Raw genomic sequence first — 25,204 nt, 5'->3', positions numbered from 1 at the left:
GTTTTCACTTAGCTCTGGGAAGCATCAATGACTTAACCATAGTTCATTCTCTTGCTAGAAGTTAAAAATAACTTACACGGAAGGAGTTCAGCAGGATGTTGATTTCTGTGCTAGAACTGACAGAGTGTGCTACCGTTAGTATCGCATGAGACTCCAAGCCAAAGACTGTCTCCCTGATATCACCAAGTATGCCCTTTGCTTCCATTTAATTTTAAAAGATCTGCCACTCGAGATTACAAAGAATGCACCAGACCCAATCCGGGATCCTATGTTTAAGAAACAAAAATGTTTCAAAATCTAATTAATGCACCAAAGTCATCATTCATAAACCGCTCAATATAAACAGACTATTTTTAGAGAGCACCAATATTTTAAAGATGTCTTTTAAGAAGCAGCACCAGGTTTCATATCTGGGGCCTCTAAAATCATCTACACCCCCTCCAGCAACAGGTGATCAGCCTGGGCCTAAGGTGCCCCCTTGAGAATGAACGAACTCTGCTCAGTGCCTCGGCAGCCTCGGGTTTCTGTATCCACCCTCGGAGTGGAATCAAATCTCAATATAACCTCAGAAATACCATTACAAATCAATGAACATTCAAAGCAACATGACGTCTAAAATAAATATACTTTCAAAACGCATTTTCTTCCTTAAAAAATTAACTTTTCACTGCATATGTTTACAAGATTTAGAATTAGGTAAAAAGTAAAGTCTGGCTGACATACAGCGGAATGGTACTTTTCCACTTTCCCTGAAAGGCCAAAAAGAATGACTCAAACTACATTTACTACAAATATGCCCCAAACCCAAAGATTTAACTAATAACTCTGAAACTGTTTCTAAGATTGTGAGCTGAGATAAAGATAAACGTGCTCAGTACTACAGAATATAAATGAAACTCTGCTTTTCTTTCTGAATCCTGGACATGCTGTCAGGGTTGGGGTTATCCCGGAAGGTAATGCAAATCCCTATTTTACCTGTGCAGATATGTCCTCATGTTTTTTATTTAAAATTATTCTGACTGTGTAACGCCCCCAGTGTCAGTCATCCCAGGCTGGTAAATGAACTAGCACCATTCAACAAGTTTCATACAGTAGTCTAGCTAGACACCCATGAACAAACCACACATGGTCAAAACAAATATGTCATAAAAATATTTAGTGAAAAGACATATTTTAACTCCCATTTATGGACTGAACAATACAAATAAAATTTTATCAATTTTATATTTACCTTGTAACTGGCTCAATACATGGCCTGGATTTATTTCCTAAAGTCATATTGTAGCATCTTTCAAAAAATTAAATGCAACTTTATACCTTTATTAATAATGTTAATAATAGAGGTAAATATTTAAACAGTATACTCATCCCTGGGTCTCTGAAAAAAACTGAAAAGTCAGTATAAGTTTAAAATTTTAATATTTATAAATTTAAAAATTTTTACATGTGCTGAATGGTAGTAGCAGTGCTAACATTTTGTGACTGTCAAACCAGAAACTCACTGCATGGGGCCTTTGCTTTTGTACAGAGAACCAAGTCACAATACCAGTCTTTGCAATCTGTCATAATTGTTATGTGGTAACAGACACCACACCAGGTAACCTGGGCTCAGGACACGCTTGTGGTCACATCCCCATCAGGTACATAGTGCGGACACAGCGTTGAATGTCAGGCTAGGAAAATCGCTCTTAGTACATTCTGACAGCTCCTAAGAGCAGAGAGGCCTAAGAAAACAGACTGAAAAGAAAACCCAAAACAAAACCTCTCCACTGCTGGGAAGTCTGGGACCAGGCGAAGAGCAAACCATAGAGGGCGAGGGGGACGAAGAAGACGGTCTGCGGTGTGAGCCTGGGGCAGGGGGCTGGCGCTCGGGCCACATCTCCCCGTCTCCACGTTTCTGCCTTTACAGAGACTCATGTGTGCAGAGCCAGAGGCCAGAAACACATCACCTCGTCCACCTTCTTCAGAAAAGAATGGACGACCGTTATTAAGCTTTATCTTTACCTGAACCAAACACAGTCTTTGGCTAATTGTCATGGGTTCCGTCATAATCCATCAGGAACACTTCTTACATCTAAATTAAAATGTTTAAAGTTCAATTTGAACCATGGCACTGCAAATTAATTTGAGCTCAGCAATATACCTAAGTTAGACATTTTAAAATTTTAGAAAATCAATTTTTAAAGAATTCTTAGATGCAGTGTTTTCAACACAGTTACCAAGTCAGAGAACATCCACTTACATTTTAAAATAATTTAAAACATTATTATATCCTCAAATCAGCTATGTTGTTTTCTAGAGGAATTTACAGAAAATTATAATGTTAAGGACTCATATCCAAATCAGTTCCTCATTGTCTGGTTTTGAAAAACCCCTAAGACATACTGAGGTCTCTTCTTCTCAACAGTTAATAACCCCTAAGACGTACTGAGGTCTCTTCTTCTCAACAGTTAATATTTTATTCAGGAACTAATAACAGTAGTCGCCCGTCAGAGACAGCTCACTTACTAAGGACTAAAGACAACACCTCTAATGACAGAGGTGGCAAACATAAACAAGTAAAGTTGTAACAGACAAAAACAGTATTTTAAGGGTTCAACTGACACTGTAAATTAAAGATACTTAAACTTGAAATCCTTGAAATCGACAACTTGTTCCCTTCAATACTTGAGGAGTTTACAAGTATAAACAGAAATGGGAAACATGGTAATATTAGAAAAAATAAAGACTTGACATTCTTGGTAAAAGAGAAAGTTCAGCCAAAGACAGAAAGGCAAGTTAAATAATGCTGACTGGGGGAAATTAGAGATGCTTGGTTTTGAAAGGCAAATTGTGAAAAAAAGTAACTATCTCCTCTGAACGGAGTAATGTAATATAATTAGAAACATGGTTTACAATGAAATGAGACTAAATTCTTAAAACTAGTTTGAAAAAAACTGCAGTTTTTTTTACATAAAAGGTACATGCCACTGTCTCCCAAGAGATGAAGAACCAGCAAGGCCGAAAGACCCAAACCACTGTGTTGAAAGGACACTGTCAAACACTGTCTCAGGTGGCCTATGCCCAGGGAGCCACGCACCCAGAACCGCAAACGCAAAACCGATCCTTCGAGCAGAGCTGCAAGAATTACTTACAGGTGCTGCCACACGAGTGCAACCTGTGAAGGTACAAAGTCTGCAGAGGCTGTGCCTTCAGAAATAAAAGAGCCAAGGGAAATAAAATCAAGCAAAGGCTGAACTGAACTGAGGTGGCAGGACGCTGTGTGTGAAATAGGAGAAAGTTTATGAAACACAGCATTACAAAAATTCAAATACTCAACAGTGTCCCTTTAACAAATATAAAAAGGGGCAAAAAATAATGCTGTTTTTAAAACTCTCTGACAACTTAATAGTCTGTTCTAACAGTGAAAATCAATGCACTAGAACTAAGCCAGTATCTTTGACACCCACTGGCCCAAGAGCATTAAAACAACCCTCCCCGCCCCCAAACTGAAAAGCCAACAAACAGCTAAAGACAAAACCAGACAGAATAAAACAAATGACCCACTAAAGAAATATCCAATCAGGAAAACATATACACAAACACCTGAAAAGAGCCAGGCTCCTGCACCGAAGTGGCCTTTCCCACTACCTAAACATGGTGGCGGCACTGCCTTCCAGTGTGCCACTAACCAACATTCTGATGATACCTTAAGTATTATTTGGTCCAATCTGAAGTAAATCTTGTTTCAGTTAAAAGTGGTCTAATGAAAATATAGTACTGTAATAAAATCTGGGCAAATTTAGCAAACATATCTGTCTAGATAAGTTATCAAATACAGATGCCCTTTTGTTTACCATGGCATTCCTTTCCTACTCATCTTTATCTTCAATAACAACTTGATTATAGTTTTTTTGCAGTCAGTGGACTGACCCAGTTGGCTGCGTGTCTTGGTGCCCTTAGGCAAAGGGACAGGGACATATTTAGCTGACAACTGCTGGGCGCAAGGGACCTGGGAAACATGAAACGCCAGGACAATGCAAACAAAGTGACTACCGCTGTCTCTGACTTCAAGTTCTTTAAGGGAAAGACGGAGAAATCTAAAAATAAATGCACTGTCCAAAGTATGTTTAAGAACCCAAGAGTATGTGCACCCTGGAGGAGTGATTCTAGTCTCCCCCAGGTGTCCTTTAAGACACCTCTGCTCTACCTCAGTCGTTAGTCAGCGGGCACTGAACTAAGAGAATTCTTCCTCAAAAATCTGAGGCTCTGGGCTTTGCCCTCATGTGTCCAGCGACACCTGCACAGCTGGACGGAACCTGGACGCCGGTTAACCAAAACTGCCGAGAACACAGCAGCATGCCGGCGGGTGCATCGGCTCTGCGTGGTTCAGGGTCAACACCACATTCACGGGTCCGCGGAGCACGCGCCGTCAAGGGCAGGGAGGAGGAAGCCCTGCCACTGGGCGGTGTGACTGACGCTGCAGTGGGCAGAGCCTCGCGTGCCGGGATGCCCCAACTCACGCGGGCACGCGGGCAAGGGGACGGGTGGCGGGACACACATCCTGATTAGAAACATCAAACTCGAGGACCTACCGTGGATTTTTTCATCTCTTACATGAAATCTACGTGGCTCCTGTGAGATAAGATGACACCCACTCAAGCGTAATTATTGCCCTAACGGCCCACCGTGTAAGTCTGTGCGAATCAGTAATTCACAGCCTGTGAAGTAGTGAGTTATTGCTTAAGCAAGCCATTCAGAGCAGGCTGTCAGCCATGGGCTAGCGGCCAGACAGAAACATACTCAGAAAGGTAGACGACGCATGAATGGGCCTCTCATTCCACCCAGAAAACCACATCAATCCACAAGCAAAAGGGCCCGGGGTCATGGCAGCTACACCCTAACCCAACTCTGAAAAGTCAAGACTTGATTTCTTACTAAAACAAACCTGCTCTTTTTTTGTAATTTCTTCTTCATATTAAGGCAATGAAATGGCTACAGGTCCTAAAGTTCTTTTTATGGAACAAAAATATACACGTATTTTCCTCCTCAAGTTCAGGCATCAGAGCGGATTCCCAGAGCCTGCACTCACCAGGCTGCTGCGACACAGACGCGCAGGGCGAGCGTGGGGCCCCGCAGCTGCGAACACCCGGCGGGGTCCCTCCTCCCGCCGCCTCCGCCAGAGGCAGGGCTGGGGAAGAGCCCTCTCAAAGGCTCCCAGTGTCTTCTGCACTGGCTGAAAACTGCGGGGGAGGGCAGAGGACAGGCGCTTCTTAAAACCAAGAATCCCAGGTCCAACACGTAGAGGCTGACTCTGAGGGTCTACCATCGGGCCCAAGAATCTACCTGGGCACCAGCTCCTCAGCGACGTAGGGGATCACTGGACAACGGCCGAGCAGAGGTCCAGCGGACACTTGGTGACGCAAAGGCAACACTGTGGGTAGCCACCTAATATTCTGATAAAGAGGGAAACGGCACTGGATACGTATCTCCTGGTGCCCATATCTGTTTGCACACATATGCAATTTCATTTGGAGGATTTGAATTCACCAGTCAAAACCTACAAGACCTAAGACGGACGGTGGTTAATGCCTGCTGACAGCAGAAGCTGACCCGAGCTGACCCCTGTGTCCCCTGAACCACACACCGAACTGTCAGGCTCCCAGAATCCAAACGGCCAAAGAACTGACGAACAGGACAGGACTCAAGTCAACTTTTAGCAATTCAGTGCACTTTGCAGGAAGGGTCTGATTAAGCATAAAGCTCTGTTGTTTATTTTACACAAAGGAGACCACCAACATTTGCCATGAACTCTTCTAAGCTCTTCAAGAAGGCCATCTTCTGCTTGCGGTCGAGCGCGGGGGGTGTGCTGCTGGCGGTGAGCTTGTTGAAGGCGTCTGCTAACCTCTGGTAAATAACCGGGTCCGGCTGACTTGACAGCAGTGTTTCAACCAGTTCAGAATATTCCGCCTGTTGAAGAGACATGTACATGTAAGAACACACAGCCTCCTCAGACACCACCCAGCGGGCCACGGGGGTCCGAAAGGCGGGTCCGACGGCTCTTCCTAACACTTGATGTTTACTGAGAGTTCGCGGCAATCTAGGTGCTGTTCCAGCCTTTTCCATGAGCAACTCAGTATCTTCTAACAACCCCGTGAGGCAGATCCTGTGTACATCCCCGTTTCACAGACGGAAGGCCTTCCACCCAGTGAGACGACACGGCCTACGCGAGACCACAGGCCTCTGAGCAACGACCGGCCGTGCAGCTCCAGAGCCCACGCAGTCACCCACCTCGTGGTGCCACTTCCTTCTGGGTTTTCAAAGCACCCTTTTTTTTTTTTTTTTTGCATTCTATGATAGATTCTTGGCATGACAGATTTACGGTAGATTCTTGGGCCCTAAGTCTGCAAGCTGGCTCTCAAATCTCCTGGAGGTTTATGCAGACGTCTTGCGCACACGGGTGGCGGCCTCGACACAGCAGGTGCGCACCGCTGCGGCCGGGGGCTGCGTGGGAGGCGTCGGGGCGGAAGGGAGCGCGGGGCCCGGGGCCCTCAGGGGAGGGGCTCAGCAACACAGGGTGGCAGGGGGTGTGGGGGAGGCTTCCAGTTCTTAAAGCCTTCCACAGAGGACGGGGGTGGGGAGAGGGAACCGGAACCTGGGGGGCTTTCCAAGACAAGCTCTCTTGGAAAAAGCTTTCTCTCTGTCACTTTCTCATGAGCTTCTTGGGATATAACAATAGACCAAAATGGGGAAACCTGATGTTAATCCCAACTGGAGGAGTACGGGACAGCACCCCACCCCACGTGCCTGGAGCCAGGGTGGCTACGCCAGAGGCAGGCCTGCGCACAGGGGCCAAGCACACACTCACGTCCCCCACCCCGCTCCACTCCCGAGAGAGCGCAGCGCCTCCGCGGCCAGCCCAGCCCAGCCCTAGTCCCCGGTGCTCGCTCGTCTACAACGTGCACCATGGTTTTAAAAGCCCATCAGAATGCAACGGCCGATGCACACAGGGCGAGGAAGCCAGGTGATGGAGGGCCCGCCCCCGAGACGGGCACCACCCGCGGGAGGCAGCAGCCACGGCAGAGGCAGGAGACCCGTCCAGCACAGCCCCACCGGGGACACGTGCTGCAGCAAGTCTGCAGAAAGGGGGTCTTTAGAGGGAGCATGCAAGGCTCCTCAAAACCTTACCTTTTAAAAAGAAGGGAAATAAAATCAAACTCTGCGTACCAGTCGCAGCACATGCTACAGCCTCTATACTTAAAAAAAAAAAAAAAACTTCTCTAGCCAATGACTTGGTCACGCTGGGATGTGCCCTTGTACATGGGGGGGGGGGGGGGGGGGGCAGGGACTGGAACCCAAGGCAGCTGATGACCCAGCAAGGCTCTTCTCGCCCGCCTGACGGGCACCCCCTCAGCAGGGGCAGGCGGGGGGACAGGCGAGCCAGCCTAAGTCTCCTTCTGCGACACCCGCGTCAGAGAGCGCTGCAGGGCGCGCTGCAGGGCGCTACGGGCTCCAACCAACCCCCGTCCTCCACGCTGCGCTATGAAATCACACTGTGGTTTCCCACGCTTCCTGAAGGCAGACTCCCGGGGTCCCCAGGCTTATTCATACTGTTTCCTTGCAAAACTGTGAGCTCCTCAAGGAAGAGACCATGTGCCCGTTACTCTGTCCTGAGTCCTGGCTCCCAGCACAGTCATTTAAGGACAAGCTTTAGGGCAGTGATCCACGTAGAGGATGGTCCGTAACAGTGGAGAAGGGAAAGTAGTTACTTATTAACAGCTTGTCAGATAAACACAAAATAAAAAGCTAGAGCTGCTGAGAGTGTGAAGAAACACAGCCTCGCTGAGTGAGTGGAAGCACCGAGGCACAGACCCGCTGACAACAGAGGGATGAACGGCCCGCGGTCTGGACCGTCCCCGCGCTCCACGGCGCTGGGAGAAGGCCGGGGCGGCGCGGGCCATACCTGATGCAGGCACACCAGCGTGTAGAACGCCTCACCCGCCGCCGTGGTCATCTCTGTGTTGTGCTTTTGCAAAACCAGCATATCAAACACGAGCTGAAAGTACACAATAACACCTCTCGATAAAGACACACGATGACCACCCAACCCTCCAGCCCCTCCCTGTTTCAAAAGGGAAAAGAGGGAAAAGGAAGTTAAAGGAGGTTACTCTTACTTATTAAATAAATCTGAAAAGTAAAAAAAATAGTTTTTTAAAAATCCAAGGATTCTTAGAGTTTTAAATATTATAGTTGGGTTACTATTGCTTTTCATTGTAAATCTATTTTGAAGAGTCTGTCATTTTCCTGACTATAAATTGAACATGAGTTTTTTAAAACAAACTAAAAATATTACAGAAGATTAAAAAATATGTAAACCGCTCAAAAAAAAAAAAAAAAAAAAAAACCCCAAGGATAATGTGACGATGTTACTGCTGGCTGTGGTGTATGAAATAATCAATTTTTCAAATCCCCTCTTACGTTCCCCACATAACACGTCAAGAACACAAAATAACTGGAGAACAACACATCCAAGGAAGCTGATCTCCAGAAACTGCAGTGAAAGGCATGACCTCCTCATGGACAAAGGTGCCGGCACTGCCCCCTGGAGGGAAGACCCCTGGCACTAACCGCGCCCAAGCATCTCACCTTCAAAAAGTGCCGTGTTGCCAGGAAAAGCGGCGAGTCTGTCTCCTGTGCTTTGGCACACTGCTCAGCTAACGGAGTCAGAGCTTCCAGGCACAGCTGGCAAACCTCCGGACTCATTCTGATCCCCAAGGTCAAAGAACAAACTGGCGCAGACACATGTGACTCACAAAAGATAAAAAGCCTATGCTATTATCCAACGGAAGGTGAGGACATCGGTGCATCTCTACTGCGCTGGGTGAGGAGAGGAGACTCCCAGTGTCTCCGACATCACCCGTGAGTGTCTCAGGCCCAGGACTGGAGGTCTGTTTGTGTTCTGATGCACACAAGCAAGCAGCAAAGATCAGAGACTCAGCAACAGGACGTGACATTACCACCCGGGCTCCATCAGAGAGGGACTTTGGGACCAGGGGCCAAACACCCCTGGGGTCTGTGAAAGGAGGACACGGTGAGGTGGATTAATGAAAGAAACACAGAAGTAGGGGAGATGCAGAGGTGACTCCTTTTTAAAGAAATAAGACAGCCACAAAAGGAAAAATACAAATTTTGAAAACTTTTCTCCAAGGGACCGCTTTTTCCCTAGTGACCAGTGACCACGCTGTTCATTCAAAGGATATGACGTCATCCCTAGCTCCAGCGAGTACATCAGGCTCTTAAAAAGATCTTCAGGAAGCTGTGGTATTTTTTCAGGAAAAATCTCACAGATAAATGTGATTAATTTGTAGTACTGATTACAAAGGGTTGGAAACTGAAAAAGAAATATTAAATATTTAGGTATTTAATGATATCAAATTTGTTTTCATTAATGGAATAAAGTAATAACCATCACGCTTCTAAGTATAATGGTTTGTTTAACATGGTTCCAGATATTCTATGTTCACCTTGAAAAAGTAAACAAAGAAGTCAAATCTCAAATTAGTAAAGGACCTGTGAATAAAACCCTTTCACAAAGTATTTATTTGCATTGAAGCATGTTGGAAAAATACAAGAACATAATACAAACTGTTAAAATGATGATTAGGACAGAGTATTCAGCCCCGCACACGTCCAACCCCTATTTCCTGGTTACACAGCCCTGGAGCACTGAAGTAAAAAGTAGCTCATCTACGGTTTAACCTCACTTAAGAAAATACACATCTAAACGTCTCATGGTTTATTTGGTGAATAAACACAAAAAACAAAAAAAACCCTAAAAGCAAATCCACACACAGAGCGTCCTCACCCCCCCCCCACCCCCAGCCCGCCACTGGCGGCTCTGCCCAGAGGGACAGAAGCCTGCGGTGCGGGACCGAAGGGCTGGGGACCGAAGGGCTCGCGCTCTGACCCCCCGCCGCAGAGGCTGCTCACGCCCGGCCCCCTGCCCACCCCTCCCCCGCTGCCCCTCCCCTGTGTGCACGCACACCCCCGGCCCCTCCCGCTCCCACCGGCCTCGCCACCACCACACCCTCGACACCCTCCGCGCGGTCAGCACGCCAGCCCTGCTTTCCTCCCGCCCCGTGTCTCACGGAGCGGCTGGGAAGCGCCTGCGGGGAACACACTCCACGTGGGACCCGCTGCGCCCGCGGAGCGACAAGTGACCAGGGACTCCAACTGCGGACGTCGGCCCCCGTTTCCAGAAGAACCGGCCCTCCCTGACGCGGAGGGGTGAATGAGCGCAGGGCTCCAGGGCAGGCGTGGGTGTGGCAGACACAGAACAGCACCACGAACACGTCGTCTCCACGCACACGTGCAGACGGGTAGGTACCGGCCCCCTTCATTAAATCAGATGTGTATGCGTGTCTGAGATGCCTTGAACCTTCGCGTTCAAGCATATGCAGTTTTACCATTCACCTTCCCTTCTTCACGTACCTTCAAGAGGTCCTGTGACATCAAGGGCAAAATCAGGTTCACTCCGTACAACACGACGTCGGCAGCCGACACCGCTCTGTTTGCCGCAGGCCCGGGCTCCTGACCCCTAAACACTTCATCTGTAAAACGAAACAACGCCGTCCTACGCGGAAACGTCAGTAACCCTGCAAAGGTGGACATACTCTCCCGCGGGAACGTGAAGGCAGAGTCAAGCCCCCAAGACAAAATAAATCCACGAGAGTGACACATCCTGCCGTGCTGTGCTGTTTAGGGTCTGAGTCCTGGCGGCAGGTATTCTGAGTTTACACTGTTATTCTATGACCGGGAAAGTAAAACTAATGCTTCTTCAATGTTTTCTGAAAAGTAAAATGGACTCCGCTAACACACGAGTCATACTGTGAGTTAAATAATTTCCACAGTACTATTCTTTTTTCTCCTAGGTGTGTGGGATTTTTCTAAGCTGAAGAGGAATCGGGGGGAAGTATAGGAATTAAATATTGCATTAAAAAAGTTTAAAAAAAAGCTACTAACATGACAAAGGATTATTAACCTTAACCCACAAAGGATGCATTTAAATCAGTAAGAACCTAAAACCCAAAGAGATAAAGGACCAAAATCCATAAACAAACACCTAACAAACCACAAGCCCAATGAAAAACTGTTCGATCCAATAATTCAGCAAGCAATGCAAAGGTTTTGAAGACACTACTTCTGATTCACTAGATCACAAACGACTCCGGCACGACAACATTTAACGCTGGTGAGGACACAGCGTGACAGTCACCCTCAAAAGCAACGTAAGAAGAGACGTGTGAGCACTGTGTATAGTAAGGATATAATCAGAAATGTAGACAGAGATTCGCCCACAGGAGTGATTCGTTTACCACTGTAACAGCAGAACTGTGACTAGTCCCGATGTCTGATATTAGGGAAACAGGCTAGGTTCCCGAGTGCGGGTTTCCATGCAGCCACCAAGCCACGACCAATGTTAGTGACAAGGAAGAGGCTAACACACTGACGAAAAAGGCAGAATATGAGATTATATCTGAAGTACAACCACACACACACAAACTGTTCAAAATAACCAGAGGGGAAATCAGACTGTAATTTATAGTTGACTCTGGATTACATCAAAGTGTGGGTGACTTTTCTGTCTCTGTACTTCAAATTTTTCCTATTATGAGCATATTATTTTCACAAGGGAGAAAAAACAAAGGACAAAATGTAGTAAGAAAGCACTTCTACTTAAAAACCACTTTTTCAGCCTAACTAACTCTGTACTTTTCTCCGGAGCCACAGTCCTCACTGGAAGAATCCCCGTTTCCGAAGCCAGGGACTGGTGAGCCCGGATCCACCAGCAGGAAGCCTGGGCTGCGCAGGGCAGCGGCAGGCTCACGAGACGGGCTCCTGGCCTGGACGGTGGGGCCCAGCTCTGCAGCCACCAGCGCCACCGGGGACTCCAGGACGTCAGGCAGAGGCTCGTCCTCAGGCATGCTTCCACACCTCACCTGCTTATTAATCTTATTTCATGATATTCAAAATATTTTCTCTCAGGACTTCCTAGGTGGCGCAGAGGTTAAGAACCCGCCTGCCAATGCAGGGGACACGGGTTCGAGCCCTGGTCTGGGAAGATCCCACATGCCACGGAGCAACTAAGCCTGTGTGCCACAACTACTGAGCCTGTGCTCTACAGCCCGAGAGCCACAACTATTGAGCCCACATGCCACAACTACTGAAGCTCCTGAGCCTAGAACCCGTGCTCCACAACAAGAGAAGCCACCGCAATGAGGAGCCCACGCAGCACAATGAAGAGTAGCTCCTGCTCACCGCAACTAGAGAAAGCCTGTGCGCAGCAACAAAGATCCAATGCAGCCAATAAATAAACAAACAAATAAACAAACAAACAAATAACTAACCCGCCTTCCAACGCAGGGACACAGGTTCAATCCCTGGTCTGAGAACTAAGATCCCATACTCCACAGGGCAACTAAGTACCACAGCTAGAGAGCCTGCACGTTACAGTGAAAGATCCCTCATGCTGCAACTAAGACCCAACACATGTAAACAAATAAGTAAATAAATAAATACATTTTTAAAAAATAAATGAAATAAAATAGTCTCTTATCTCACCTATTATCTTTATTTGTAAAATAATTACTTTGAAAGATTCTCTCCCTTTTTACCATCTATTTTATTATCAAGTAATGCTATTACTTTATCATTTTCTATTTTAATTGTCATTTCCTTTCTTCTACACTTCAACTCTATCCACCCCTATTCTATTCTCTTTTACCCTTATTTTGTACTTTCAATCCTGAGCATTTTAGCCTCAATTTCTTTTCTAACAGTTTATTACGATTTTAATGCTCTTGCCTTTTTACTTTGAAAACCCGCCCATTCACATTTACCCCTATCGTCCACTCCACCGCTCGCTCCCAGGGGAGGCTGGGAGGCTTCTGTCCCTCCAGATGCCCTTCGCACAAAGCTCCCCCGTCCTTCTCAACATCAGCTCAACTGTGAGTCGGCTCCTCCAGGTACAGGGCTCCTACCCTGCTCCTTACACCCACGAAAAGTTGACAAATCAGCTGACACGGCATGCGAACCTCCACGGTTGTGTAACACACACCCTTCAAGGGAAAGGCCCACAAGAACGCGAGGCGCTAGAGGCATATCTGAGCTAGAAAAGGTGAGGCAGCGCCAGCCTGAAGGCATCAGAAAACCTGGGACCAACACCCGCGTGAGTGGCTGGGCCTGGACACAGCGGGCAGCAGAGGCCCCTCACCTCGGCGCCCAGGGCAGACACTGCCTGAAGCCGCTTGAGTGAACACGTGAACCAGTGGAGGGAACACAGAGAAACAGTGTCCAGTGTCAGGTGTGCTCAGCCCAGGGAGGAGACGTGGACGGCAAACACTCCTCCCGGAGCACGAGGTCCGCGTCCTGAGGCAAGGCTGGCAGTGGGCCAGAGGCCCCCATCACCCGACACGCCCGCCTGGGACAACGCCAGGCACCAGAGGTACCTGCCAGCCTATCGCGAACACGCTCTGCCGGACGCTGGTTATTACAGCCCCTCTAACAGCGAGGGAGGCCAGGAAGGCGCAGACGTCCCCAAGGGCACGCTGCTGGGGAGGCCCCAGGTTAGAGCTTCCGTGTGGCCTCTCAGCGCCCAAGGTCAGTGGCTCCCACGCTGCACTGGGCAAAGGGCTGGGGTTTCCTGGGCAGCCACCTCAGAGGACACGGAGGGGCGCAGCTCTGGAGACACTGGCCTCTGAAGTCAGATGCGGGGGTGTGCTAGCCAGGCACCTGTGGGCGCGTGGCATAAACGCTCTGTGCCCGTCCCCTCCCCCACGAGAGGAGTACGAAGTGGCACCGGACTCCCGCTGCGGGGACGGAACAGCGGCCGGCACTGACGGGGAGCCTAGCACAGGGAGGCCGGCAGCCCTCCCACCTCCACCAGAGGAAAGCCCAGCACGCGGGGCTGCGCGTCCCGCCCTCCCTGCAGCCACAGAGGCGCACTTTCACCCATGCTACAGAGGCAAGCTCCCCATGGGATGTCACAGGATGAACACGTTTCTTTGCTTTTAATAAAAGCAACAGTAACAGCAAAGTCTAAAGCCTTCACACGCTCTACCTGTGTCACTGAAGTCGATGAACTCTTTGGACAGAAGGTTCGTGAGAAGCTCCATGATGAGCAGCAGGTCTTGGTACTGCTCCTCTTCTGCTGTAACGTCGATTCTCTGCCGCCCTAAATTATTCTTAGAATATACTTGCAACAAGGTAAGGCAGGCTTCGTATAAGTTCATAGCTTTGGACTGTAAAAAAGCAGGCAGAAATTATGCTACTAGGCAGAACCTGGCTGGGAAACAAATATAGATATTAAAGAAATTCGAAATTTAATCTAATAAATTCACTCCAAATTCCCCTAGCAGCTCTAATGCTTGTCTTAAACTATATTAAAGCATTAACAAAAATGAAAAAGCATGTATTAAAGATTAGTTATATTTAAAATATTAGTAGTTTTCTAAAAATAAAATTTGACACCGTGTGCATTTGGTAATACCTCCTCGAAAGACAATATAATTTTGGCAACAGAACTGCTTTACTTCTGCTGTTCAACTTCTTGTATGACATATATTAAGAATTAAAACAGTTTAAGTTACAGAAGCACAGAGCACCAAACATTAGAATAAATGGCACTGGCCTCTGAACAATGCACCTGTGACAACATTTACAACATTTATAAAATGTAACCTCACTTTTAAGCAGGCTCCTTTGATCCAAGAACAACAACAACAAAACACAAATCAGGAACATCTTTGCTGACTGAATATAGAAGAACATGTGTAAACATCCATCTGCTTTACAAAACCAAGATACAAACTGCCACGTAAAGTTCTAAGTCCTAGGGTTCCACCACAGAGAAACTGGTTAACATTTTCTACCACAATCCATTTGTTTTATTAAATATTCCACATCTGAATGAGTTTGACTAACACATTAGCCCAAAGAAATGACTGATTATTTACATTTTTAGGGCAAGAATTTACATTCATTCAACACTCTTTCCTCTGAACTCTGAGTTCTTTTCAAAACAGTCTTTTTGAAAAATCTTTTGGAGGCATAAAAACATTATTTCAAATAATGTTCCTTCAGTTTAAAGTAAAGTACTATTTTGTTATAGTTTTCAGGAGTTTTGATCTGGAAGGGGATCAGAGTAGACTACTCACCTCTCCAAGATAGCATATCTGCTTATGTGCAACTTCAACAAAAACTTCTATTATGAGATTGACAGTCTCTGGGGTATTTTTGTAAACTTCCATCAGTCCAATGCAGTTGGTAAGGAAGTCCATTAAGAAGTTGAAAAGGATGGCTACGTTGTCCACCTGGGTGGCCTCGGCGACGCCACACAGGGCCTCCAGCGTGGCGGTGATCTCCTGCTTTACCTCCTCCTGCTGGCACGTCTGCGCAAAGTTCTCCTGGTTTATCACTCGTAAGAATCGCTGCTGAAGAGGCTGAAGAACCTACAAAAATAAAACTCTGATTCACATGCTTAATTTCTTCAACTTGGATAAATATTCACTTTCCAAAACATTTTCAATTGTTGGAGGCAAAAAACACAGAAAACAAAAAGTACCTGAAGCACATGTTACATACCCCATGTTGAAGGTGATCCTAACTTCTGGCAAACAAATCACACAACACACAGAAAGACGTTCACATCCCCCATCAACAGGAAAACGGAAATGAAAACCACTAGGAGACATGCCCTCACACCCACCAGAAGGGCCATCATCAGAAAGACAAGAAATAACAAGTGCTAGCGAGGATGTGGAGAAAAGGGAGCCCTCGTGCACTGTCAGTGGGAACGCGAACTGGGCGACCACGACGGAAACAGTATGGATATTCCTCAAAAAAATTACAAATAGAACTACCACGTGATCCAGAAATCCCACCTCTCACATATTTACCTGAAAAAATGAAAATACTAATGCAAAAAGACACATGCACCCCAATGTTCACAGCAGCACTATTTACAACAGCCAAGATGTGGAAGCAACCTAAGTGTCCATTGACAGGGGAGTGGATAAAGAAGATGGGGTACATACACAGTGGAATATTGCTCTGTCATAAAAAACAAGGAAATCTTGCCAACCATGACAACATGGATGGACCCTGAGGGCATTATGCCACGTGAAATAAATCAGACAGAGAGAGATCTCACTTATATGTGGAACTGGGAGGGAGGAAGGCGGTCAAAGGCACGGACTCCAGTTACAGGATGAGCGACTCCTGGGGTGTAACGCACGCCATGGCACCTGCGGTTATCGCTGCTGCATGAGATGCAGGAAAGCGAAGAAAGGAGACCCACAGAGTTCTCGTCACAAGGAAAAAGATGTTCTTTAATTTTCTTTTTCTGGCATCCACGAGATGATGGATGCTAACTAAACTTACCGCAGTTATCCGTTTCACAACATACGTAAGCCAAACCATTATGCTGTACACCTTAAGGTTACACAGTGATGTATGTCAATTACATCTCAATACAAGTGAGAAAAAGAAAGTATTATTTATGGGAAAGCATATAAGTGCACGCTATCATTGTACTTCCTCAAGTAATTTAAGTTCAAAAGAAAAATATATACATATTTCATAAAGGGCCAGAGAGTAAATCTTTTAGACTTTATAGGACATACTATCTCTGGCCCAACTATTCAATTATGATTTCACTGTAGTGCATAAGTAGCCATGGAAAAGATGTACTCAATTAAGCATAACTGTGTTTCAATAAAACTTTATTTATAAGAACAGACAGCAGGCCAGATTTGGTCTGTGGGCTGCAGTTCCCAACCTCTGTCCTCCTGGGTGCAGACCAACACAAGCTCTCGTCTGATTTTTTCCTTTCCAACTCCTCTTGGCATAGATCATAACTTCAGATAATGAGTCCTGCCCTGGGTGTAAGAGTAAATATGCATATTCATGAAGAGAATATCTTAATTCTATTTAAAGCTGCACACATGATAATAAATTATTTAAACCAGAACCATGTGGTCAGGGGACTTCTCTCCTGGTGGTGCAGTGGTTAAGAATCTGCTGCCAGAAACAGAGACACAGCTGCAGAGAACAAACACGTGGACACCAAGCGGGGAAAGCGGGTGGGGAGGAGGCATTGGGAGATTGGGACTGCCATGTATGCATTACTAATAAGACAAAAGTATCAAATCGTACACCTTATATGCAGTTTATTGTATGTCAATTGTATCTCAATAAAAGTTCTTAAAGAAAGAAAAAGAAAAAGATACCAAATTGTACACTTTACATATATTTAAAAAAAAAAGAATCTGCTTGCCATTGCAGAGGGACACCCCTGGTCCAGGAAGATCCCACATGCCTCGGAGCAACTAAATCTGTGTGCCACAACTACTGAGCCTGTGTGCTGCAACTACTGGAGCCTGCACTCCTAGAGCCTGTGCTCCACAACAAGACAAAGCCACCGCACTGAGAAGCCCACGCACTGCAATAAAGAGTAGCCCCCACTCGCTGCAACTAGAAAAAGCCCACGTATAGCAACAAAGAGCAAACACAGCCAAAAAATAGAAATAAAATAAAAATAAAATAAAATAATTAATTTTTTAAAAAAGAAAGGAAAAGAAAAGAAAAGAAAAGAAGAAAGAAAAAAGCAAGCACGTGGTTAGACTGATTTTCGTTCTGGCTCCGAAGTCACAGACGACTGCCTATTTCCGTTCCTGTGCCCTTTCTCAAACACTAAGAGCATCCAGTCACAGGGATTACAGGCTGGCAACCTACACACACTGTAACTCTTGGTTCCCAATTTAAACCTTATTATATAAGATGAAGTGTCCGGGGTGGTTGCTATGGGTTGAATTACATCCCTCCAAAATTGATATATTCTAGTACCTCAGAACATGACCTTATTTGGAAATAAGGCTGTTTCAGATGTAATTAGTTATTAAGATGAGGTCCTTCGGGTGGGCCCCTAGCCCAGTACGACCGGTGTTCCTGCGGAGGGGCAATCTGGACACAGACATGCGCACGCAGGGATGCCGGGGAGGCGGGGAGATGCACCCACAAGCCAGGGAACCCCGCAGCTGCCAGCAGAGCACCAGGAGCTCCGGGAAGGCCAGGGACCCCAGGCCCGCCCTCACAGCCTCAGGAGCAACCAGCCCTGCCCACACCTCGACCTCGGATTTCTGGCCTCCAGAGCCGTGAGACGGTAAACGTCCCGTCTCATCCACGAAGTTTTTGGTATTCTGTCACAGCAGCCCCAGTAAACCAGCACAGTGGTTAATCTGCACGTCCTTGTTCAAGACAAAGGAACACGTCACTGGCTCTTCACTGAAACGTAACACACCAGCTCACGCTCTCCTTTGGGTTGGGGGAAAATGTGCCTAAACTGCAGGGCGCTCAACAACATTCAATGTCCTCACGCAAGCAGGTCGGACAAACCCTAAGCTCCAACCCACTCATCAGGAGGGCAAAACACGAGAAAAGCTAAGTTTCCACAGGCCATCTATGGCAACACATACATGAAACCATCACAGGCGGAATCGGAGACACCATCAAGGTAAGGGGAGCGGTCACCTCTGTCCAGTACTGCTGTTTGGTTTCTGTGTCCATGTGAGCAAAGCCTCCCAAGACCAGTGCCTTCATCAGCGTCCTCTGCACAGGACTGGACAAGAAATTCAGAGGTGGGCTTCGGCTCGCAAACTGCTTGGCTAAGTTCCACCAGTTCTCACACTGAATGACCAAGTTTGCCCTGCAGGGAGCAAAGACAAGACACGAGATGCATCCCTTCCTTACGCTGCATGGACGCTAAGTAAACGGATGTGGATGGTAACTAGGTTTGGCTTCTTTTTAGAGTCCAGCACAGTAAACCTGGTATAGACTTTGGAGTCTTGTATTCAAACTCAATCAGCCATTTGTCAATGTAAAGTTTATTTAATCTGTCTTAATTCCAGATTCGTGATCTGCAAAATAAAGATAACAACAGAAATAACAGCCCTAAATCTATGGCTGGGACTGATGAAATGGTTAAATGAGACACTACGCATGAAATGTTCGGAACAGGACCTAGTAAGTGACAAGAATTCAATAAATAGGAGCCCATGACAGTAGCAGTAACATTTTCCTATGTAGTAAGAAAACTGAAAACGTTTCCAGAATTTGTTGTAGAAAGCACTAAAAATTTTACTTTGCAGAATTAAAATATTAATTATTAAATTATCAGTTTTTCTTATTTTTAAAACGGATAACACTAATAGGATACTTGAAAATTCAAATAAGACTATTTTATATTAAAACTATAAATTACTAAATTAACTATATATGTTACTCATGAGGATTCTTTGATGCCAAATCCTGAACATGTATGCAATCTTCCATCATAACAAGGAAGAGATCGGTCTGCATTTGTAACAAGACTATGATGTACTTTTTAAAACACACTGCTCCAGAAACGCAGGGTCTACCTGGACCCTAGGACCGTGTAAACCGCCTGCTGCGTGCAGAGACGGCACTGCGTCACACGCTCACCTCTCCCTCCGCTCCACCAGCGTGACGAGCAGCTGCACGGTGTCACTGGCCAGGCCCTGCTCGCTGCTGCACACCGACAGGTTGCTGAGCACCTTCTGCAGCAGGTAGCCCACGACCCACTGCGAGCCCTCTGTGTCCGCGCCGAAGGCCGCACTGAGCGGCACACTTACCTTCAGAGAGAAAACACAGGTCTCAAGGTCAGCAAGAAAGATATGCCAGAAACAGAAAGAGAGAGGGAGGAAGGAAGGAAGGAAGGAAGGAAGGAAGGAAGGAAGGAAGGAAGGAAGGAGGGAGGGAGGAAGGGAGGGAGGGAAAGACAGAGGAACTATAGAGAAATCAAACTGAAATTAGCACTAAATCTGAATGGCTTCACACCAATTTCCTAAATATATTCATTTCCAAAAGCGCAAAAAGGACACCCTCAATCCACGGACATTTCTCAGTGTGGTCTTCCTGTTAGTTCTAATTATTCTCATACTACGAACACAGTCACATATTCACACAAATACAAAGAACATAAATCCATTCCCAAACAGTACTCTGAACTTAAAACAGGTTAAAATAAGCAGAATCACAAGATACGCTCTAGGCAAAGTTAATAAAACAGCACGCAGTCCACATGGTCTTCTCCCATGTAGAAGACACTCGGCTCCTACATTCTGATGAGAAAATCACCAAGAAAAATGTTCTCATTTCTATAATTCCCATCCTAATAAATCCAAATGCAGTGGAACAGTTTGCATCCTGACCTGGTCGTACAGCTTCTCATCCGCCAGGAGGTAGGTCTTGGCCCAGCGTCTCAGAAACCAAACAATGTCTCTGCCCATCTGAGGGCTCAGCAGGTGCGTGAGGTCGGCCCTGATGGCCCGAGACTCAACTTCTGAAACTCTGAGAACGGCAGACAACAGCCTGTAGGTACAAAAAGGAAATCATTTATTCTTTTATCTATGTATTGAGTGTCTAACCATATTTTTTCCCTAAGAAGCCCTTTGTTGTTTCTCCACTCTCTGAAATTTTCTTCAAGAGGGTTGGAGACAAATGCCCCATTTTACTGCTTGACCTTTCAGGAAGCAGGAGAAAAGACAGAAAAGGAAGAGAGTCGTGGCTACAGGCACCTTCTGCTGTGCTGTGACTGCACGTGGGAATCTCAGCACTGCTGTCTAAAAGCTCAGAGTAAACGCTCCTTAAAACTCCAACGGCCGGTCCTGTTTTATTTTTACACATTGGTCATCTTATGGTGCAGGGATGGGTTAAGTGACTTATCGAGAATGTTTTGACTATTGAGTCTTGTCTCTAAATCTGATAGTCCTATTTATTTCCTAACAAACTTGATTTTCAAGGGTATTTTAAAAAAATGTTGCTAGAATTACCTACATATGGGCAGGTATTGTCCTTTCTACACTACGGAAGTCATACACTGTGTAGTGTTAACATAGCAAGATATGCAGACAAGTAAAAAAAAGTCTTTGTTCTGGGTTTGGGAGGAGGGCACAAGGGATCTATATTTAACTTGACTTTAGCTAACAGGGAAAGAAGCAAAGGACTTAAGCGAAAGAGCCCATCACGGCACCGTGTTACGAACAGCAGTGCCAGGGCAGGAGCGACGTTCCTTGCTGCTCTCAGGACGAGAGAAACCCTCGCCCTAAGGTGGACTCTCTCGGGCAGTTCCCGTTCCTGGTGCACTGGCTGCCTCCTCCCAGGCGGTGACGCCCCTCTTCCCCTGACCTTCTTTACCCCTGGTGGGTTTTAAGGTCCTGCCTCCACTGTATACATACCATGCCAACAGTGCTCAAAGGTTTAAAAATTATTTTAGAGTACACGTGACCAAAAAAACCCCAGCAATTTCACAGTTCATTTTAAGCTGATGTATCAAATTTCTCCCATAAGAAACCACAGTTTAAATGACATACTCTGCAGCCTCCCAGACGCTGTGTGAAGCCATGGCAGTGACCATGTAAATGCAGGCGCTGGGAGGTGACTATCCTAGACTTCTGACACCCACCATCATCCGAAAAATAAGGTCTTCTTTCACAGTTGGAAACTTTCTTTTTCTCCTTAAATTTTTACGTTTATTTCATTTCCCCATAGACTATTACCCTAATAAACTTCTTATACTCCCTTTATCAATCACACCACATACGTCTCTGAAGCAAGTATGTACAGATATTAAAATATAATTTTTAAAAATTTACAATAAGACTGTTAAAAAGTCTTCTAGATTGAGTTATCATTACAATACTTATAAGTACACAAACTATAACACAAATTTAAATTATTAAACATATATATTAAAAACGAAATTTTATCTACAACACAGGGAATATAGCCAACCTTTTATAACAGCTATAAATGGAGCATAAACTTTAAAACCTGAATTACTAGACGGTACCCCTGTAACTTATATACTACTGCAGGCCAACTCTACTGCAATTTAAACAATTTAAAATAAATACATAAAATGCATGTATCTGAATAAGATTAATGTGGCCGGGTTTTACTTTTCCAAATTAGTCCGTGTGTGTTTAAGCTGATTCTTATTTTCCATGTCAACAGATACAAGCACTGAGCACATGCGTCCACATAAATTCACGGAAGGCGCCTTGAAAACTGCGGGCCCCTGCAGCCTGCGAGGTAAAGCGCCCGCCGAGCGCCGGCAGCGCGGGCGGCGCCCCGAGGGCTGCCCGTCCGGCCCGGGGCCGCCGCGTCTTTCCCACGCGCTGCCCTCCGCCCGCGGCCGCGGGCTCCTCCCCGCTCCCCTCTCCCCCGCGAGGGGCTTGCACAGGGCAGCGCTCTGTCTGCTCTGGTCACGGACGTGGCCCAAATGCCCGCAACAGTGCCTGGTACAGAGTAAGTACTTGACGGTTGTTTGTCAAATGGTAACTTCGAGAAGAAATGGGAGCTGCTTTTTTAGTCCGCGAGGCCTGTTTCTCTCCTCGCATTCGACTGGACTGAAAAGCAATGGCGGTGTTTCGCTGTTCCACCCCTGCGCCCCAACACGCCCCCGTCTGTGCTCTCAGACGCCAGCTCGGTGCGCACCCCCACGGGCACCCAAGACGGGCAGACACTGAGAAGCGCTGCAAACGTGAGGAAAGCGCCCTGAGGTGCTGCCCAGGCACGGCCGAGGCACAGGACACAGGGCGAGGCGCCAGAAGGACCGCCTCCCCAGCATCGCCTTCCGCGAGCAGCAGCCCCGAAAGGAAGAGTAAACAAAGCTTCACCAATACAGCACTGATACGGCATTTCAAGGAAGACAACGCAACGAGAAAGGAAACAAATTCCCAAACATTTCCTTGATACCAGCTTAACCGTTTAATTTTTTTTTAAATCCTATTTCATATTGCACAGGTTTACATGGTATCTATGTATTTTGCATTAAAATAAAAAGAATGAGGGGGACAGCACCTTGTTCGAGTTACTGATTTTTTAACTGACAAAAACCAATATTATTTCATTATTCTCTCTGCCTGCAACCTAAATGTAAAGTTTAAGGTGCTGAAACTTAAATTGCTGTTTTCAAATTCACTCTTAGGAAGATACTTAGTTCAGGTTCATCCCGCCTTAACTTCACCATCAAGAATTACTGGCAGTTTTGCCACTCCTCCTAGGAAGATCACAGTGAACTCTCTCATCTGGGGGGCACTGCCGTCTTAGAACAGGGCTCTCCAGGTTCACACATTCAGGACAAACCTTTCTCTTTATAAGAGGCCAGGAAAGCCACTGGAGAGTCATTCCAGCTTCCCCAGCAATAAATACGTGTTCGTGTTCACCTGGTTTCTAAGAAGTTCCCATTCTTGGTGCTGCCATTCAGGTGCCCAAACCCGCATTCGCACCGCTTTCTGATGGTCAAGGGATGTCCGCAGGAATTAGCCCGAGTGTCCCTCCAAAGCCTCACTACACGCAGAACACCTTACGCTTGCTTCCTCGGTGCTGGACACAGCTGCCAGTTCCCACCGGGGTGGCACTGCTCACATGTGCAGAGTACTTGCCATCCTTGCTTGTTTCAAGGCTTCTCCAAGTTTTATCTTCTTTCGTGTGTCAGCTTTACAACCCGCCTGTCACTCGAGCCATCTACCCATCAACTCAGAATTTATAAAACAGAATAAATTACAAGAGCACAGCTATAGAGGTCATATTACCTAATCACAGAATCTGTTCTGTTGTACCCTGGGATGGAAGAAGCCTTTTCTCCTGGAGATCCCAAAATTTGAAGTGTTGTATTAATGTCAACTTCAGATGAATGCTTAATGGAATATTCCATTATTTCTGGAGGTATTAGCGGAGTCTCTCCCTGAGTATCATCAGCTAAGAGGTAGCCTTCAGTTTAAAAAGAATTAAAAATGAACACTTAACAATCTACATTTATCAAATTGCACTATAAATGTTTTCAGTTTTATCTGATTTATATACATCATATCAATTGATGTAAAAGTAAATTATAAATGTTATGTTAATTTCAAGTTTGATGAGAAGAAACTTTCTATTTCTAAGATAATTAACCCTCAAAAATATAGGAAAGGACAAATGTTTTATTCACCAAGTAGGCTTTTTACTCTATGAGCTTCTAATAATTTTCAGTAATATATTCTGTAACGTTAACAGGGATTCTACTATTATCTTTATCAAAAGTCAATATTTGGGAATGCCTTTCCAAACATTAAGTTGTTTTTTTTTTTTTTTCTGACTACTTAAAATACAGGAACACTGACGACATGGTTACAGAAGACCCTCAGGCAACGTCAGACTGCCGGGATCTGCACCAGCGGGACCAGGGCTGGTCTCCAAGTCTCAGCTCGTTCGCGTCTAAGGTGGGGTGATAATGAACAGCAGTAGTGATACCCACAGCAACAAGGACAGCACGAACACCGAGGGACAGCACTCGTGCAGGGGCTACCGCGAGTCCCACGTGAAACACGCGGCACGGAGCAGGCACCGAACACGTGCCAGCCGCTACCGTACAGGAGAGCACGGGAGCCCCGGGACGTGCCGCAGCGGGCCCCAGACCTCACGCTCAGCCCACGCGGGCCCTGCCGCTACTCACACAGCCAGCTCCCCTCAAGGCCGAGCCCGCTCAGCCGCAGCGACGCGTCCCAGAAACAGCCCACAGACCTGCGACGAGGAGCAGCCAGTGGAGGTCCTCATACAGGTCGTCCAGCGCCGCGCCGCCCACAGGGCCCGCCGCCGGGGCCGCGAGGAGCTGCTGCTGCCGCCGCTGGAGCTGCCCGTGCAGCCGCGTGACTCGCTCCTCTAACAAACTGCAGGAGGGAACAGCAGCGTCACCACGGCCGTGAGCAAGTCCCCCCCGCCAGGCCGCAGCGCCACGCGCGGGACCGCGCGGGTTACGACGGGAGCCCAGGACACGCACGCACAGCATGTATCACACGCTCAGTGCTCCCACAGCGCTGTAAGGGTTGTGACCGATCGCTTACGACCCCATTAAAACATCTCTTCACAAACCATCAAGGCTGACAACAGGCATCTGAACACCGGAAGTCCCGAGCTTTCCCTGAGGTGGGTCCCGTCACCTCTCACACCACGCTTCCCACACCCCGCCACCTACGCCGACGTGCTGGGCTCCACGCGGACAAGCCAAGGGAGCCGACCACGGGCGCGCTTCTGTCCGCGGGCGCCACGCGCTGGGTACGGGGTGGGCGTGCTTCCGGGGAAGGGGGACAGCGCGCGCGTGTGC

The 25,204-nt window shown here is 46.8% G+C and overlaps 1 protein-coding gene across 4 annotated transcripts in view; it reads right to left on the bottom strand.

Annotated features, from left to right (window-relative positions):
* Nucleotides 1-1,402: 1,402 nt before the first annotated feature.
* XPO4 (exportin 4) overlaps nucleotides 1,403-25,204 on the bottom strand; it is a 106,824-nt gene continuing 83,022 nt past the window's right edge. For all 4 annotated transcript variants that reach the window (XM_057706959.1, XM_057706962.1, XM_057706961.1 and 1 more), the window contains 12 exons: nucleotides 24,625-24,770; nucleotides 23,655-23,832; nucleotides 20,268-20,427; nucleotides 19,519-19,688; nucleotides 18,568-18,742; nucleotides 15,195-15,488; nucleotides 14,099-14,279; nucleotides 10,471-10,589; nucleotides 9,240-9,370; nucleotides 8,626-8,743; nucleotides 7,943-8,035; nucleotides 1,403-5,949 (listed from right to left, as the gene is read on the bottom strand). In XM_057706959.1, coding sequence (XP_057562942.1) covers nucleotides 5,752-5,949; nucleotides 7,943-8,035; nucleotides 8,626-8,743; nucleotides 9,240-9,370; nucleotides 10,471-10,589; nucleotides 14,099-14,279; nucleotides 15,195-15,488; nucleotides 18,568-18,742; nucleotides 19,519-19,688; nucleotides 20,268-20,427; nucleotides 23,655-23,832; nucleotides 24,625-24,770 — 1,963 coding nt within the window. In that variant the 3' untranslated portion in view covers nucleotides 1,403-5,751. The remainder of the gene's footprint in view (nucleotides 5,950-7,942; nucleotides 8,036-8,625; nucleotides 8,744-9,239; nucleotides 9,371-10,470; nucleotides 10,590-14,098; nucleotides 14,280-15,194; nucleotides 15,489-18,567; nucleotides 18,743-19,518; nucleotides 19,689-20,267; nucleotides 20,428-23,654; nucleotides 23,833-24,624; nucleotides 24,771-25,204) is intronic.

Source organism: Hippopotamus amphibius, chromosome 14 (genome assembly GCF_030028045.1).
Source record: "Hippopotamus amphibius kiboko isolate mHipAmp2 chromosome 14, mHipAmp2.hap2, whole genome shotgun sequence".
Lineage (NCBI taxonomy): Eukaryota > Metazoa > Chordata > Mammalia > Artiodactyla > Hippopotamidae > Hippopotamus > Hippopotamus amphibius.
The sequence above is the reverse complement of the archived record's forward strand: the minus strand, read 5'-3'. Positions and strand labels throughout refer to the sequence as shown.